At 47.7% G+C, this 17,454-nt stretch overlaps 1 protein-coding gene across 1 annotated transcript in view; it reads left to right on the top strand.

Annotated features, from left to right (window-relative positions):
- Positions 1–2,265: 2,265 nt before the first annotated feature.
- LOC119941248 (WD repeat-containing protein on Y chromosome-like) overlaps positions 2,266–17,454 on the top strand; it is a 46,051-nt gene continuing 30,862 nt past the window's right edge. Inside the window, exons 1-10 of the mRNA XM_038761623.1 lie at positions 2,266–3,299; positions 4,214–4,448; positions 5,942–5,995; positions 9,096–9,179; positions 9,602–9,667; positions 11,406–11,636; positions 12,341–12,423; positions 12,864–12,956; positions 14,588–14,633; positions 15,936–15,982. Coding sequence (XP_038617551.1) covers positions 3,232–3,299; positions 4,214–4,448; positions 5,942–5,995; positions 9,096–9,179; positions 9,602–9,667; positions 11,406–11,636; positions 12,341–12,423; positions 12,864–12,956; positions 14,588–14,633; positions 15,936–15,982 — 1,007 coding nt within the window. The 5' untranslated portion in view covers positions 2,266–3,231. The remainder of the gene's footprint in view (positions 3,300–4,213; positions 4,449–5,941; positions 5,996–9,095; positions 9,180–9,601; positions 9,668–11,405; positions 11,637–12,340; positions 12,424–12,863; positions 12,957–14,587; positions 14,634–15,935; positions 15,983–17,454) is intronic.

A 17,454-nucleotide genomic window follows, 5' to 3' on the forward strand; every position in this document is an offset into this window, starting at 1 on the left:
TTTAACTCATTGCGGCCCAAGCCACGTCCCCCTTTACCCCCATCACGCCCTCCCACCCTGCCTCTGTTCTGCGCCGACTACCGGAGCCTCCACTGTCCTTCTGCCTTCCAAATTGGTGCTTCTACTTCAGGTATAATAATTACGGTACCCGTAAGTCCTTACTTTTTGCTAAGCACTGGGGTAGGTACAAGGTTATCAGTTTGGACACAGTCCCTATCCTGCTTGGGGCTCACACTCTTAATCCCCATTTTACAAATGAGGAAACTGAGGCACAGAGAAGTGAAGTTCGGTGTCCCACAACAGACATGTGGCGGAGCCAGGGTGAGAACCCAGGTCCTTCTGACTCCCAAGCCACCTAAGGCCTCTTAAGTAAGCAAGCATGGCCTCTAGTCTGAATTCACATATCTCATGTGGCCTTCAATTAGCCTGACGTTCTCAGAGCAATAACCGTGACATTGAAACGAGAAATAGAAGCGTTTGGTAGGCCTAAGGTAAACCTGGCTTCAGTAGGTTTTGCTCTGTAAGCAAATGCCGCCTGTAAGAACACTCACAAATTTCTCATGGTAAATCCAAGCGCGTTATCTTGTGCCTAGGGAGAGGGAAGGTGGTGTAACTAGACAGCTCTGTGTTTTGTTTTTTTTATTCGAGTTCTGCAAACTGTCACTTTCACAGAGCAAGGCGCATTTTCTGCTGGGCAAGTAGAAAAGAGTGCTGAGCTTGTCTTTGATTACCTGCAGGCCTCTTGGGCTGATTTTTAAAAAATGATGTAGGTTGGGAAATGGCTGTTGCTGATGTGTGTGTCCTAGCTGCCTTGCTGGCTATCCTGACAAGCACGGCACATCACGGGGGCTTGGTGGGCAGCCAGCAGGCTGACAGAGGGGAGAGGAGAACAGGAGGGGCTGGGCAGCTGGTTCTAGTAAGAGCAGGGAAACGAAAAGGGAGGAGAAATCAGGAGACCCCTCTCGTTCCCATATCCAACCTGGTGAGTTTAAGACCAGGCTTTCTCCAAGGAAATGTCCAATTAAACTGGTTTACAAGTTAAATTACTATTTGCTTGCAAACAGCAATGCCCGGTGGATAGAGCACGGGCCCTCCTCCCCCTCCCCATCCCCCCTGCCTTACGTCCTTCCCCTCCCCACACCACCTGTATACATGTTTGTACGTATTTATTACTCTATCGATTGATTTTATTTGTACATATTTATTCTATTTTATTTTGTTAATATGTTTTGTCTTGTCTGTCTCCCCCTTCTAGACTGTGAGCCCAGTGTTGGGTGGGGACCGTCTCTCTATGTTGCCAACTCGTACTTCCCAAGCGCTTAGTACAGTGCTCTGCACACAGTAAGCGCTCAATAAAGACGATTGAATGAATGAATGAATGAATGGGAGTTAGAAGGACCTAGATTCTAATCCCAGCTCCACCGCTTGTTTGCTGTGAGACCTTGGGCAAGGCACTTAACTTCTCTGTGCCTCGGTTACATCATATGTAAAGTGGGGATGAAGATTGTGGGCCCCACTTAGGACATGAACTTTGTCCAACCCAATAAACTTGGATCTAGCCCAGCGCTTAATACAGCTCTTGGCACCAAGTAAGCACTTAAATGCCTTAAAAAAAAAAAAGGAGATTGTCTGTTTTCCACGGTAGTAGAAACTCTGGAATTTGATTTGTCTACTCTCTTCTGGCAGAAGAGTACTGTGGTGTTTTTATGGCATTTATTGATAACTACCATAAAGATTTTTTTAAGTCTCTCCAAGCAGGTAATATTGAAAATAGGGTTGTGGTTGTAAGTGCTTTAATTTGAATTTTAAAGCGTACCGTGGGAAAATAAACTTTAAAGTACTAACCATTGAAAAGTTCTCCTGAGGTCAAATAAGATTTGTCTGGTTTAATGGGCTCAAAGATGAGAATGATCATTTTTTAAGTGGCTCATGCTCACAGTAGGTTATTCAATTTGTTAAGCATGTGGGTAATTATGAAAGAATATAATCGGGTCACGTATTCGAGGCAGTGGGTTTTGAGTAGTATTTGAACTCCCCACAAGAATGAAATGTTTTAAGAATTTTTTTTCCCAATGGTGTTGGTTTAGCGCTTACTATGTGCCAGGAACCATTCTAAGCACTGGGGTAAATACAAGATAATAAGGTTAGACACAGTCCGTGTCCCACATGCCACTCACAATCTAAACCCTCAGTTTACAGATGAGATAAATGAGGCACAGTGAAGTGGCTTGCCCAAGGTCACACCACAGGCAAGTGGGGGAATTGGGATTAGAACCCACGTCCTTCTGATTCCCAGGCCCGGATTCTTTATTCTAAGCCTTGCTGCTCTCAAGAAGTTTCTGTAAACACGAGAAAGGGAAGGGGAGAGAAAATAACTTCTATTACTTTTTTAGGAGGCTCAAATAGTGGCCCTTCTTCACTCACCTCTTTTTCTTTCCCCCTCTTTTTATTTTCCCATGCTCTCAGTCTTTTTTAAGCCTCACCTGTTCTCTCTCTCTCCTCCTTCCTCCCCTTATTCCAGTCTGGCCGTCATCCTAACCCCACTCGCGGCCTACTTTCCCGCTCCAAAGAATCTGGTAGCTTTAAAGGACCCTGATCCTACCTCTACCCAACACCTCGTTTCAAGCCTTTTCCGTGGTCATTACCCTGCCCGAAAGGAAACGTAGAGTCTGGGGCCAGGAGAATCTGGTAGCTTTAAAGGACCCTGATCCTACCTCTACCCAACACCTCATTTCAAGCCTTTTCCGTGGTCATTACCGTGCCCGAAAGGAAATGTGGAGTCTGGGGCCAGGAGACCCTCTGCACCTGCCAACAAATGGACACAACGATGCTTCCCCTTTCCCTCCTTTTCCCCTTTCCCCTCCCTTCCCTCTCCTCCCTTCCTTCCTTCCCCACCGCTTCCCCCCTGCCTTCCCCCGGGCACCTGCCCCCCTCCCTGCCACAAACCTTGTAATCAAGAAGCTTCCCATGTGATGCTTCTCTCCCCAGGGAGCTATAGGGACGGGAGAAAGCTGAACTACTACTCTCATTACACGCCTCCGCTGCACCCAAACTGCACACACTGAAGCAGGGTGGGGGTTTGGGGGGTGCGGGGGAACGGGCACACCTCTCTTTCCCACCAGCCCCAGTTGGAGAACAGCCAGATCATCGTGGCCCTACAGCTCTGGAGAGAAAGTGCTTGGGATCCCAGACTGGGGAAGTTTAGATTCCAGGTTTTTTCAGCCGTCCACCATGAACGAGAAGAAGCAAACGCGGTCGAGTTCGGCTTTGGGGAGGTTAGAGGTGTGCGACGTGAAGAGGTAAGACAATCTGCCACCTTTCAGGCCTCCTGAATGGCTTGACCCCCCAGGTGAGGCCTGTTTCCGCGGAGCTGGGCGCGGTGGGGAGACTGTTTACTGTTGCCAGGGAAGGGACAAAGGGAGGAGGGTGATGGCCCCATTTTGTTCAGCCCTGTACCATGGATGCCAACTTCCCGTTGCAGATGAGGGAACAGAAAGAGGGCAGGGATTTCAGAGGGGATGGGTTACTGGGAGAGACAGGTGCCAAAGAACCGTCAAGCCAGGGAGTCACCGTTTTGGGTCTTTCCAACCCGGACGGGAAACGCTCCGATCTTGGCAGAAAGAGCGAGGCTGCTGGGAGTCCCAGCTCCCACGGCGGTGGAGACCACCCACCAATCCCACCCTTGCCCTGTAAGATAGACATTTATGCCCAACACGGTGGGTTGGAGTAGGCCCAGCCCAGGGTTCTGGGGAGATGCGGCGTTCCTTGGGCTTCCCGACCTTCCCGGCTGAGGCCGAGGGTTCGGTCTCTTCAGAATCAGAGTGTCTCCCTCGATCATGTCATGGGAAAAGTTTGGGCGTGGGCTCCCCAACTCATTCGCCAGGGCTTTAGGGAGATGGAAAATTGAAAGGAGGAAATGTTGCTTGGGACAGTACAACGGTGAAAACTGTGAGAAATGCCTGAATTATCTGGGATATGTTTTTCTATTTTCACTCTTTCCTCTTTTCAGCCTGCTTAGGGATCTCTCCTTTCCTTTCACGCTGCTCCTCCTCTAGACTGTACATTTGTTGTGGGCAGGGAACGTGTTTACCCTAGGGTACTCTCCTAAGCGTTTAGTACAGTACTCTGCACACAGTAAGCACTCAATAAATACAATAGATTCTTTCAGGGCCCGGTCCCGGGTTTGTGACTCTTGATGTTTGCTCTCATTCAGCATCCCCAATGTAGGAACAGCCCCAGAAGCGCTTCGGGCTCAAAGTTGCCCAGCGGGATCGCGATCTCAGCCAACGGAAGAGTGGAATCCTGCCCACCCTGAATGGCTCTCGCAGGAATTCCCGAGAGGGCCAAGGAGTCCAAGTCATTCAGTCATTCAATCAATCAATGGCAGGGCCCCCGAAATAACCCCGAGGCCAAACGTGGATCCAGCCAGGAGCCTTCAAAGAGGGAAGGTAATGTTAATGCTTAGTAGTTGTCCTTAACAATAACAATAATAATCATCATAGTGATGATTAAAAATAATAATAATGGCATGTGTTGAGCGCTTACTATGTGCAGAGCACTGTTCTAAGTGCTGGGGGTGGGGGGGATCAAGTTGTCCCACGTGGGGCTCACAGTCTTAATCCCCATTTTACAGATGAGGTAACTGAGGCTCAGAGAAGTTAAGTGACTTGCCAGCAGATATGTGGCGGAGTCGGGATTCGAACCCATGACCTCTGACTCTGAAGCCCCTGCTCTTTCCACTGAGCCATGCTGCTTCTCTAATGTATTCATTATATGCCTACTGTGTGCTAAGCGCTGGGGTAGATGAAGATCGGATCGGATTCTGTCCCTGTCCCACGTGGAGCTCCCATTCATTCAATCGTATTTATTTAGCACTTACTCTGCAGAGCACTATACTAAGCACTCGGAAGAGTACAATATAACAATAAACAGACACATCCCTTGCTCCTCTGTAAGAAAGAAAGGAGCAGGGATCTTAGCCCATTTTACAGATGATAAAGGTGAGCCCAGAGAGGTGAAGTGACTTGCCTGAGGTCACGCAGATGGTGGCCGAGCTGGGATTAGAAGCTGAGTCTCTCGACTCCCGGTTCCAGGCTGTTTCCAGTAAGCCCCGATGCCTCTTAGTATTTGGTACCCAGCCCTCTATTTCACCTTCTACGTGGCTCATTTCTCAGTCTGAACAAATCATCGATACTTGGTACGAAGTAGCGAGGAGGAGGAGGAGGAGATAGCAGATATTCCAATGAGCCCCTCCCGCCCCACGGCCCTGTCCTAGGTCAGGGGTGGATGGGGAGAAGAAGCAGCATTGGGGAGGGAATTGGGATGGTGCCCCTCCCTCCTCCTTACCTTCCTTCCCTCCAGGAAAGAAAGGGAAGGGCTCAGCCTGGTTGCTAAGCAGCAGGCTCTGTTGATTGATGAATATTGCTCAGGAAGCAATAAAGAATCCAAGAGGAGACAAAAGATATATCTCTCACCACGGCCCCCAACTACAAATGGAAAAAAATCCATTTTTAGCACCTACGTCGGTCAGGGAAACACCCCAGGGGGGAGCTTTGCTCTTGCCAAAGCCCGAAAGTCAAAAAAGCTTGTAGGTTGGGTCTAAGCATCACCAGGGGCAATCGGAAGGAACCCACTAAGCGATTCAGGAACCGGTTTTGATTTGATCTGCGATCATTTACTCTGTTCCATCACTTGGGCTTCATCGTCCTGACTGGGGAGGGCACAGGATCTGAGAAGGGACCTCAGCCCCACCCTTCCGCTACCGATACTGGTATGTGACAAACAGGCCCCTGGGGCAGATGGGTTCGTTCTGGGGAAAACTGAAGAATTTTCATTTGGGACTGATACTTAACCGTAAAGAGAGAATCTGTGATACTCCAGGTTCCAGAGAAGAGCGTTACTTAACATGTTGGTCATTTGTGACCTTTTCCGTTTCTTCGAGATCGAGGAGCAAATAACCCTCGGAGACCTGCAGAAACTAAACGCGGCCTTTCAGGTAGGCTCTGACATAAGGCCGTGACTGGGCCGTGACAAAGTTAGCCCTATACTACTAATAATAATAATAGTGGTACTTGTTAAGCACTTATTATACGCCAAGCACCACACTAAGCACCGAGGTAGGTACTAATTAATCAGATGGGACACAGTCGCTGTCCCACATGAGGCGCACAGTCTAAGTAGGAGGGAGAACAGGTATTTCATTTCCCTTTTGCAAGGGAGGAAACTGAGACCCTGAGCCCGCTGTTGGGTAGGGACCGTCTCTATATGTTGCCAGCTGGTACTTCCCAAGCGCTTAGTACAGTGCTCTGCACACAGGAAGTGCTCAATAAATACAGTTGAATGAATGAAAAGCTTAGTGCCTTACCCAAGGTCACACAGCAGGCGAGTGGTGGAGTCAGGATTAGAACCCAGGTCCTCTGGCTCTCAGGCCCGTGCTCTTTTCACTAGGCCACACTGCTTCTTCCCATGGCCCATCCAGACCAGGGCCCTTTCTCTGACAGAGACAATAAGAACAGTAAGCTGGTTGATTTCTTGTCATCCATTCTTATGTTTAGAATTGGACCTTTTAGAATCCCTAACTTTTCCTTTACATCCTAACTTACCTTCCAGTCATTTACTCTGAACCTCTTGTGTATAAACCTTGTGAAAAGTCCTCTTGAACCTGCTGATATTTTCAGCCAATTCAGTTTCCTCTGGCAACTACTTCCATCATCATCATCAATCGTATTGAGCGCTTACTATGTGCAGAGCACTGTACTAAGCGCTTGGGAAGTACAAATTGGCAACATATGGAGACAGTCCCTACCCAACAGTGGGCTCACAGTCTAAAAGGGGGAGACAGAGAACAAAACCAAACATACTAACAAAATAAAATAAATAGAATAGATGTGTACAAATAAATTAAATAAATAAATAAATAGAGTTAAAAAAATATGTACAATCATATATACATATATACAGGTGCTGTGGGGATACAGGTGGGGATACAGATACATGTGTATCTGTCCTCTGCTATGTGGAAAAAAAACATTTCAGTTCACTTCGAACTTACCTCTTTTGAACTTCAGCGGGTATTTCCCTTTTTCTGGTGGTAGGGAACTGAATGAGCAACAATTTAATAATTTGCCTGATCTATCCCCTTGAAGATTTTATAAACTTTAATCATACCTCCCTTTTGCCTTTCTATTTTTTATGCCCTTTTTTATGCCCTTGTGAAGCAGTGTGGCTCAGTGGAAACAGCACGGGCTTTGGAGTCAGGGGACATGGTTTCGAATCCCGGCTCCGCCACATGTCTGCTGTGTGACCTTGGGCAAGTCACTTAACTTCTCGGAGCCTCAGTTACCTCATCTGTAAAATGGGGATGATGACTGTGAGCCCCACGCGGGACAACCTGATCACCTTGTATCCCCCCCAGCGCTTAGAACAGTGCTTTGCAAATAGTAAGTGCTTAACAAATGCCATTATTATTATTATTATTATTATTCTAGGCTGAGGAATCTTCATTTTTTCCATCTACCCTTATTCATTCATTCATTTGATCGTATTTATTGAGCGCTTACTGTGTGCAGAGCACTGTACTAAGCACCTAGGAAGTACAAGTTGGCAACTTATAGAGACGGTCCTTACCCAACAATGGGCTCACAGTCTAGAAGTACCCTCGTGTGCAAGCTTCTCCACTTCTCAAATGGCTGTTTTGATAGCCCGTATATACCTTGTCACCTACCAGATACTAAATATATATTTAATATTTTAATACATATTTATATTAATGTCTGTCTCCCCCTCTGGACTATAAGCTCGTTATGGGCAGGGAACGTGACTGCTAATTCTGTTGTATACCCGCAAGACTCTATCCATTCTACCCACTGCTCCATTTTTGGTTCCGGAGAGAGGAGAGCGGCTTGTGGAACGTCATCCTTGGCCCTCACGTTCCTGCAGGAGACCCCTCTGGGAGAGGGTCTCTGAACAGGAATCATTCAAGTGGAATCATTCAACAAATCCAAGTGTTTTGCGCTTGGAGGTCAGGCTGAGGTCTTTCGGGGAAGTGGGGACGCCGGCCTCAAGGCTGGTCTTCAGGGAGCTTCGGATGCCCAGTTGAGCAGCCAAGACCGTGCCGCGAATCCTTGCCAACTGGCTTTTAACTGGTGATTCTGCCTTTAATCCTGAGTCACTCCTTAGAATTAAGCCAGACCTTCAGTTGATCAGGGATAGTTATTGATCAGCTTCTGATCACGAAGCACCGTATTTTAGTGTCTGCCTCCCCAGGCGGACTGTAAGTTCCTTGAAGGCTCGGGTCTGCTAATTGTATTGGCCTCTCCCAAGTGCTTAGTACAGTGCTCAGCCCATAGTAGTTGCTTGATAAATACTTGGAAGAGGACAACAGATCCAAGATATGCATTCCCAGCCTTCAGAAAGGTTACAGTCTATTGAGGGAGGGGGCTTATTATGGCTGTACACTAAGTGGGTTCCCAGGGCCTGACGGAGTGTATGTTCCTCCTCGAATCCCTTGGCTTCAGAGGTGCCCATCCCCAATCAGTCAGTGGTATTTATTGAGTGCTTACTGTGTGCATAGCATTGTACAGAGCGCTTGGGAGAGTTCAATTTATAGTGTTGGCAGACACATTTCCTGCCCACAGCGAGCTTACCCAGCCTCTCAACCTAAGTCATTCCAGGCCTCTGACAAGACATGAGGAAGTTTTAGGGCTGAAATCCTGTAAAAGAGTAGCTTTTTGGCCCATCCAAACTTGGAAGCCTGTCCTGTCCCCTCAGTCTTCACCTTCTCCTTCCCAAGCCCCCCAAAAGACACCTGCCTCTTTTTTGCCCCAGCGCTCACAAAAAAAGTTGGAGCCTGTGCTAGGCTTCCTGGCTCAGGGCAGCCTCGTCACTGGGAAGCCAAGCCCCTTCTTTTTCAGAGCTGAGCTGAGGAGTGTATGGGGTTTGCTTTTAGAAAGTAGGGAGGAATACCGAACCCTGCATTTTGAAGCAGCTGAATTTGGCTTGTGGAGACTGTCGGGTGAAATATGGTTTAATGCACTACCATCTTTTACTCAGAAACAAAGAAAATGTAACCTTGCACGTTCTCTTTTTCCTTCTAGGAGTTTGAAAAGAGGGGTATCAGGAGGCTGGATATGAAAACGTTTAAATGTGTAATGAGGGAGAGTGTCAGGACACAAAACCAAGTGAGTGAACATGAATTTTGAGCGTGTTGCACTGCCTGCCTTAGAGGGGATTTTGTTTTCCATATAGCATTTTTAATATGCTAAAGACTAGAAATACTATATGCCATGCAACAGCTCTGTTCTCTTATCAGTGGTATCTTTGAGGGCTTACTGTGTGCAGAGCACTGTCCCTGGAACCTGAAAAATGGGTCCCATTGCAGAATCCCTAACTCCCCAGGATTTTTGAATAAAGGCAGGGTTCAGAGCCACTGCTTTGAAGGACGCAGAGCTGTAGGTGCTTCCGAAAGAAATGGGAGCTGATTTGTTTTTAAAAGACGGAGGGAAAAGGAAGCAGTTAAGGAAATGTCATAGTCTTTCCTTTACAGAACTTTCATATTTTTGTAAGTGTACCCTCTCCTAAACAGAATTTTTGTTGCTTCCAGAGTGAAGGACAGATAGAAGAATTTTTCATGAAAATAGATTATACTGCAGCTGGCAAAATCGGATGGGTGAGTGGGCTCCCCGGTGGGACAAGCTTAGACAAGGTTGGGGCCTTGGGACCCAGGTTTGCTCCTTCATCACCCATACCCTTTTCTCCCTCTCCTTCCCCTTCTGACTCCCCTCCATCTTCAAACAGTGCAGAGCACTGTACTAAATGCTTGGGAGAATACAGCTACAATAGGGTTGGTAGAGAAGTTTCCTGTCCACCAAGAGCGTGCAGTCTAAGCTCACCTCCTCACCTCACCATCTTCGAAGGGTGAGGTGGTTTTCTGTCCCATGATCGACTTTTCCGGTTTGGAGTTAAGAGGAGTGTAGATTTTGTCCTCCACCTCAGGGGTTGAAACATAGGGGTTCTGCTGATCAAGTGCAATAATGGGTGGAGAAGGACCATTGGAAAAACCAGTTCTTCCAATGTACCGGTGTGCGGCTCTCTAATATCGATTGACGGATTTAGCTCCGAAGTCGTGGGGCAAAGAGTGTGGCCCAGTTTCCCCTTTAAGTTAGCCTCCAACAAGTCCTCAGGGAGACACACTGCTCTTCTTCTCTCCCGCGACTCTTTGTAAAAGGCCTCGGGGCCTCGAGGAGGAGGGGGATTTGGGGTGACCACCAGTGATCCCAGACAGAGACACAGGTGAGGTCACACAATTTACGCCAGGCACACAACCGTCCCTAGAAGGAGGTAGGCTGTGGACTCAAGGCACAAAGGAGTTCATTCAAGCGTATTTATTGAGTGCTTACTGTGTGCAGAGCACTGTACTTGTTGGAGTATAGTGAGTTGAAGGGAGTACAGGGAGTTGGAAGGCTACTCTGGGAGGAAGCTGCTCTGATCCAAGAGAGCTTCTCTCTCAATCAATCAATCAATCAATCAATCGTATTTATTGAGCACTTACTGTGTGCAGAGCACTGTACTAAGCGCTTGGGAAGTACAAGCTGGCAACATATAGAGACAGCCCCTACCCAGCAGTGGGCTCACAGTCTAGAAGGGGGAGACAGAGAACAAAACCAAACATACTAACAAAATAAAATAAATAGAATAGATAGGTACAAGTAAAAGAAATAAATAGAGTAATAAATATGTACAAACATATATACAGGTGCTGTGGGGAAGGGAAGGAGGTAAGATGCGGGGGATGGAGAGGGGGGCGAGGGGGAGAGGAAGGAAGGGGCTCAGTCTGGGAAGGCCTCCTGGAGGAGATGAGCTCTCAGTAGGGCCTTGAAGGGAGGAAGAGAGCTGTCCTGGTCTGCCCACTCTCTGAGTGTCCCAAGGCATGTGTCTTCATTCATTCGTTCAATCTTATTTTTTGAGCGCTTACTGCGTGCAGAGCACTGTGCTAAGTTCTTGGGAGAGTACAACACAACACTAAATAGACACATTCCCTGCCCACAAGGAGCTTACAGTCTCTCTTCCCCACGCCACCATTTGCCCCTGCGAAGGAATCTTAAAGCTATTGCTTGGTGGGGGGGAAGTAATCACCTAGAAAGTCAAAGTTTTTCACCCCAAAGATTTAGGGAACCCTGCTAATGATCATTAAGTCCCTAGGCCTGAAGAGACTTTGAAATTGTCTAGCCTATTCCCGTAGAGAAGAAGTAATAAAAAAGCTGGCCCCTCACTTGGTCAGCTCCATTAGTAGTAATGATATTTACTGGGTGCCTACTGAATATGACTCACTTGTGAAACAAACCAGAATCCCAAGGCCTGCCCTGCCCATGAGGAGCTTCCACTCTGATAACGCCCTTCTTCTCCAGGACAACCTCTGTACCTATCTGCTGCTGGCGTGGGCAGACCAGGACAGCTCCGTAGAGCGTTGGAAGGAGGTGCCCTTGTCTCTGCCTGCCCTGACGTTGGGGTGGTCTCACAGAGAGCCAATCCTGCGTGTCTCTTCTCTCGCCGATGACACCCTGATCATGGTCAGAGAGGATGGAGCCTTCTACTCCTGGTCTCCGCAGCTGAAACTGAGGAGGAGGAAGTTACTGTTTGTAGGTGGCCTTGATCGGGAAGCTCGGTGCCGCTTCGTTGTTTTTTTCCGGGATGGAGACTGCTTTTTCGGTCTCCTGAGTTGGTGTGCCTTGCATGGCCTTTGTCCTGGTAAACGCAGGTTGACCCGTGCTAGCAGAAAGAGGCCCTAGGAAGTATCTCAGTGGGGCACGAGATAATGCCTAAACTCAAGTGGGAGTGAGGAATAATACACGAAAAATCACGAAGCAATGACAAATAGCAAGAATTTTCTTGAGTTTTTCTTTCCAACTACCTGTTTCAGCATGCACAGAGTTTCATTCTGCTTGGACTCACAGAACTGAAGGCAGAAAATCAGTGGTATTTATTGAGCGCTTACTCTATGCAGAGCACTGTACTAAGCACTTGGGAAAGTATAATACAATAGAATTACTGGACGTGTTCCTTGCTCATAACAAGCGTACGGTCTAGAGAGAAGTGGAGAGGTCATTTAGAACAACAAAGCAACACATTCCTTGCTCACAGGGAGCTTACACTCAGGGGACACAAACATAAAAATATTTGCAATAAGAATGGGGTTATGTTGGGGTAACCGATGCCAGCTAGGTTTTGGGGCTTAGTTGAGCCTCAAACTGAGGTGTTGTGGGTTTGAGATCAAGGCATTCAGAAGAGGCAGGGTTGTCTCAAATTCAGGAAATACCTATAATTAAACTATTTGTCATTTTAGGAGAAACCCGTCAACCGGAAGCCTAAATGGGTGACTGATTTCAGTATCATGCAGCAGTACAACAAGCTAATCATAGGGACCGGGTATGTATCTGCAACTCTTCAGGTTTTATTGCTCCAGACCTAGAGTTAAGATACATAGAACTTTTAGTTCAAGTTGGAGTTGATAGATTTTTAAGATGACCAGTGGTGGTTGCAATTATAGGACAGGGGTGGCTTCACTCTTTTGGGAGGGAGGGAAAATGTTGACTGAAACAGATTGATCCAGCAGTGAAGGGGAGGGAGGGGTGAGGCTTGAGTTTTGGAAGTCCAGTTTTAGCGCTCCTCGGCTAATTTTAAGCGCCTGCCGTGGACAGAACGCTGTTCTAGCCACTTTGGGAACAGGAGACCTCTTTCTGGCGCTTCATTGAGGAGACCTGAGGGCCCAAATTGCCAAACATCGAACTGGGAAAAGGGTAAGCACAAACCATCCAGGGAGATGGAGGCTTTGGGGTTTGCTTCATGCGTGCTTAATTTTGAAACAGGGATCGGGAAATCCAACTGTTTGAGCTCTCCAGCTTGGAGCCTTACTGTCAGATCCGGAGCCTGGAGAGCGTTCCTCTCAAGCTGGACTATTGGTAAGTCACACCTTGGTCACGCGGGCTGTCAGAGTTGTGCTGCTGCCACCTCCAGTAGTCTTCCCTTCTTCCCCTTTGCCTCTTGGCCCAAGCCCAGTTCTCAGATCCCCAGCTGACCGTCTGAGAGGGGTCAGTGCTACTTACGAGTTTCCGAGGGCAGAAGGCGAGGGAGAAGGGGGATCAGTGTTTTGAACTCAACTTTGTTCACACCTCCCTCATCCCTTCAGCACTTATGTACATATCTGTAATTAATTTATATTAATGTCTGACTGGAAGCTTTTGGTAGGCAGGGAACATGTCTCCCAACTCCGTTACACTGTACTCTCCCAAGTACTCTGCACACAATAAGCGCTCAATACATACGATTGATTGAACTCTGAAATACAGGAAAACGGGGTCTTGAGACATGCCTAAGTAGACCGCTCAGGTGGTTCTAGAAGTAGAGTTACTCCTCCTAAATCCATGCAATTTAGGGACGCTCAAGAGAAATTCTTGAGCAGTGTGAAAATCTGGACCATCTGCCTTCATTTTCTCCGAACACCTCTCCCGCCTTGACTGTCCCAAGCTCCTGCAATAATCAGTGAACAATATTGTTAGTTCATTGCCGGGCACCAAGTCATAATGGCCAGACTACTCCCTCCACTTCCCCACACCTTGTCCTGCTCCCTGTTTCCTGGCTGGTCCTCTCATCCACAGGTATTCCTGTATTTTCCAGTAATGAGAGCGATGGGAAGATAAAGCTCAATTTCCTAAATCCTGGTCCCAAACAGGAACATTGGGGGTCCAAAGCAGGTGTTGGCAGCCTCTGCGGGCTTCTGATGCAAGTCATGTTGTCCTACAGTTCAGAGTTACTCCGGACTGAAGTCTTTTCACACTCCTCGGATACTGGGATTCAGGTCTCTTGCCAAAGCCGCAGAATAGTAGGCGTCATTTTGATCTGCGAAAATTAGAATGGGTTTGTTTCTGCACCACTCTGACACTACCTCCCTCAGAGTAGATTTCACACAGAGGCAGATAATTTCACGTGAGGTAGAGGGAGGGAGGAAAACCAGGCTTCAGAGCATGGCAAGTCACCTTACAGATTTCCCACGCAGAAATCCGTGGCATCACTTTGCTAAGGTCTCCCCGAGAAAGCCAGGTGACCTCTTGAGGAGCCTTTTCACGGGATTAACCGTGGCTAGAACCGCTGTGCTGGGGAAAGTGATGATCAATTAATCAGTAGTATTTATTGAACTCTCATTATGGGCATTATGGGCTCATTCTGTTTTACCGTGCTCTTCCAAGCACTTAGTACAGTGTTCTGCACGTAGTAAGTGCTCAATAAATAGCACTGATTAGCTGAATGCTTACTGTGTGCAGCCCACTGTATTAAACGCTGTTGCTAGGAGAAGACGAGGGCAAAGACAGGCTTGGAAATAGACGAAAACTTCCCGGCAGAGCCCCGATCATTTGTAAAACGACCAGGAAAGAAGTCTGCTCAATTCATCCGGTGAAAACTCACGCCTCTGCTAGCGAGGAGATGACAGGCCATTTCCCAGGGGCTCGGCCCCAACCCAGGTCAGGAGATCTGGTTCATTTCGCTTCAGTTTTCCCATTGGTCTCAGCGCAGTCCCTTTTGTGTCTCTGTTTAGTTACACCGGCCCAGACGAGTGCCTGATTCTGAACGGCGACGACCAGGTAACGGCCGGGCTGCGTCCTTAGAGAAGAGTCGGAGGGAGGGGGAGCGGTCGGCAGCCTGTACGATTGGGAAATAGGAAGACCGGGAGAGACCCGAGGGAAGGGGATGAAAACCAAGTGCAGAGAGAAGGCATGAGAAGTAGTGTGGCCCAGTGGAAAGACCCAGGCCCTGGGAGTCAAGGGATCTGGGTCCTTATCCACCAGTTGCCTGCTGTATGTTGCCAACTTGTACTTCCCAAGCGCTTAGTACAGTGCTCTGCACATAGTAAACGCTCAATAAATACGATTGATTGATTAAACAAATCACAACTTCTGGGCCTCAGTTTCTTCATCTGTAGAAAGGGGATCCAGTCTGTTTGCCCTCCTATGAGCCCCATTTGGGACAGGGACTGCGTCCAACTTGTTAAATTTACATTTACGGCAAGCACTTAGAACAGTGCATGCCCCACAGTAAGCACCTAGCAAATACCATGAAGAAAAAACAACAACCCACAAACTAAAGACTTAAACCTTCCCGCCTGGCCAAGTGAGTGAGTAGCTATGGTGAGGGTGAGAAAAGCACAAGGCAACAAGGCAAATTTGTAATAGTGCAAGTTCATCTGAAAAAATACCAATGCTTCCTTTCACTTTGCTCTCCCAAAATGTGCCGGGCGGATTGAATTACATTACAATCCCATTACATCAGCCCGCCTCGCTCACTAGGAGGTAAAAGCCTGAAAACACAATGCAGGTGTGTGTGTGTGGAAATGTGTATATAACGCAGCAACCAGCGGGCTTAGCCTTAGGCTCAGTCATTCAGTGCCACCCGATGGAGGCCAAGAGGATTAAAACGACAAAAATGTTCTGGATGTGAGCAGGCTGCGTTCTGTGTAATAATGCGGAGTTTATTTTTCCTCTCTTTTTTTGCAAACGGCTGTAGCCAAATGGGTCTGAGATGGAGTGAAATATCGAGTCTAGTGGTTACAAATAATCCAGTGTACCGAAGAGTGCACTTAACCACGTTTAAGTTTGGCTCTACATTGCAATTTTTCCAAAATTGACTCCCTCTCCCACCCAGGGGTTGTAACAGCCACTGGAATGTGGAAACCCAGGCGGAAACCAAGTGCTTGAGAAACTCTCCAGGAATGCCTTAAGGTGTGAAAGATCACACTCACCACCCCTGAATGAATGAATGGGGAAATAGTCTGTGGTCAAATGGCTCCTCAAATAGGCGGCACACATCATTCTCTTCTAAAATGTATATTTCTCTTTGGCACACATCTTTCTCTTCTAAGAGGTATATTTCTCTGTGGCGTTTTGCAGGGTTGCGTGAACATTTTGGTTTTGGCCTCCACCGGTGAACTTCTAAGGTAAATTCATTCAATTGTTATTTATTGAGCGCTTACTGTGTGCAGAGCACTGTACTAAGCACTTGGGAAAGTACAATACAACAATATACAGTGACGTTCCCTGCCCACAGCGAGCTTGCAGTCTACAGTGGGGCACATAGACATCAGTACAAGTAAAGAAAATTACAGATATGTACATGAGTGCTGTGGGGCTGGGAGGGGGAAAGAACAAAAGGAGCAAGTCAGGGTGATGCAGGAGGGAGCAGGAGAAGAGGAAAGTGGGGGCTTAGTCAGGGAAGGCCTCTTGGAGGAGATGTACCTTCAATATGGCTTTGAAATGGTGGGGAAGAGTAAATACTGAGGCTTCAAATCCGTTGTAATTTTGGAACAGATAGAATGCAGAGCTTTAAACAGGGTCAACCATCCTGGCACTTTTGTAACTCTCGCTTAAGATGGTACGACTCAGTCTAATAACATTTATTGAGCACCTACCAGGTGCATGCAGAGCAATATTATACATGTGGAGGGGAGGAGAGTAGAAATAGACGACACGATTTCTGCTCTCCAGGTGCTTACAGTCGAAAAGGGGAGAGTTCTGACTAGCAGACTGTCGTAAAGTGACCTGCCCATTTCAATCAATCAATCAGTGGTATTTGTTGAGCACTTAATATATTGAGAGCACTGTACTAGGGGCTTGGGAGAGTACAGTGCAATCGGATTAGCTGTGTTCCCTGCCCACAGTGAGCTAGGTGCCTCTACTCAGAGCTGCTTCCCCATTCCTCTGCCCTCTGTCAAGCGCGACTACACACCTACAGTTCCTCGATTGCAGTAATGGCTGGAATCTAAATTAATCGGGGAACTCACCGATTGTGTGGGAGTTGGGTACCCGGAGCAGGTGTCACCCTTCAGCCCACAGGGATGGCTCTGAGCTAGACTGAAATTGTGTAGACAGATCTGGGCATTCGCCTTCATATGTGCCCTTCCCAATTCAATGATGATGATGATGGTATTTGTTAAGTGCTTACTATGTGCAAAGCATTGTGTGAGAGAGAGCAGTGAAGAGTGGGGGGGGAAAGGGGGCCTCTACCATCCTCCCTTGCCTACATTCCTCCTCTCTTTCATAGTCCTTCTAAACAGCCATCACCTCCAGGAGGTGATGCTTAACCCACCCCCAAAAGACGCACACACACCTTCCCAGGTGTGCTATCTCCTGAACAATGCACTGCCCTATTTATGGTGGAAGCTCCTTTTGGGCAGGAAATGTGACTTGCATTTCTGTTGTGCTGTGCAAATGTTCGGAGTCCGTGCCACCATTGCTACTCCAACAGTAAACCTGGTGGACGCTCGTTAAGTACCATCATTCCGTTGAAGGAGGAGATTTCACAAGCGCCCTTTGACATTGCTAAATTACAGCACATTTCACGGACCAAGGGTGCAAGAGAGTCTCCCTCCCCGTGTGCAAGGAAGCACACAAAGAGGTCCTCCCTCAGAGA

This window comes from Tachyglossus aculeatus, chromosome 20, assembly GCF_015852505.1.
Source record: "Tachyglossus aculeatus isolate mTacAcu1 chromosome 20, mTacAcu1.pri, whole genome shotgun sequence".
Taxonomy (NCBI): domain Eukaryota; kingdom Metazoa; phylum Chordata; class Mammalia; order Monotremata; family Tachyglossidae; genus Tachyglossus; species Tachyglossus aculeatus.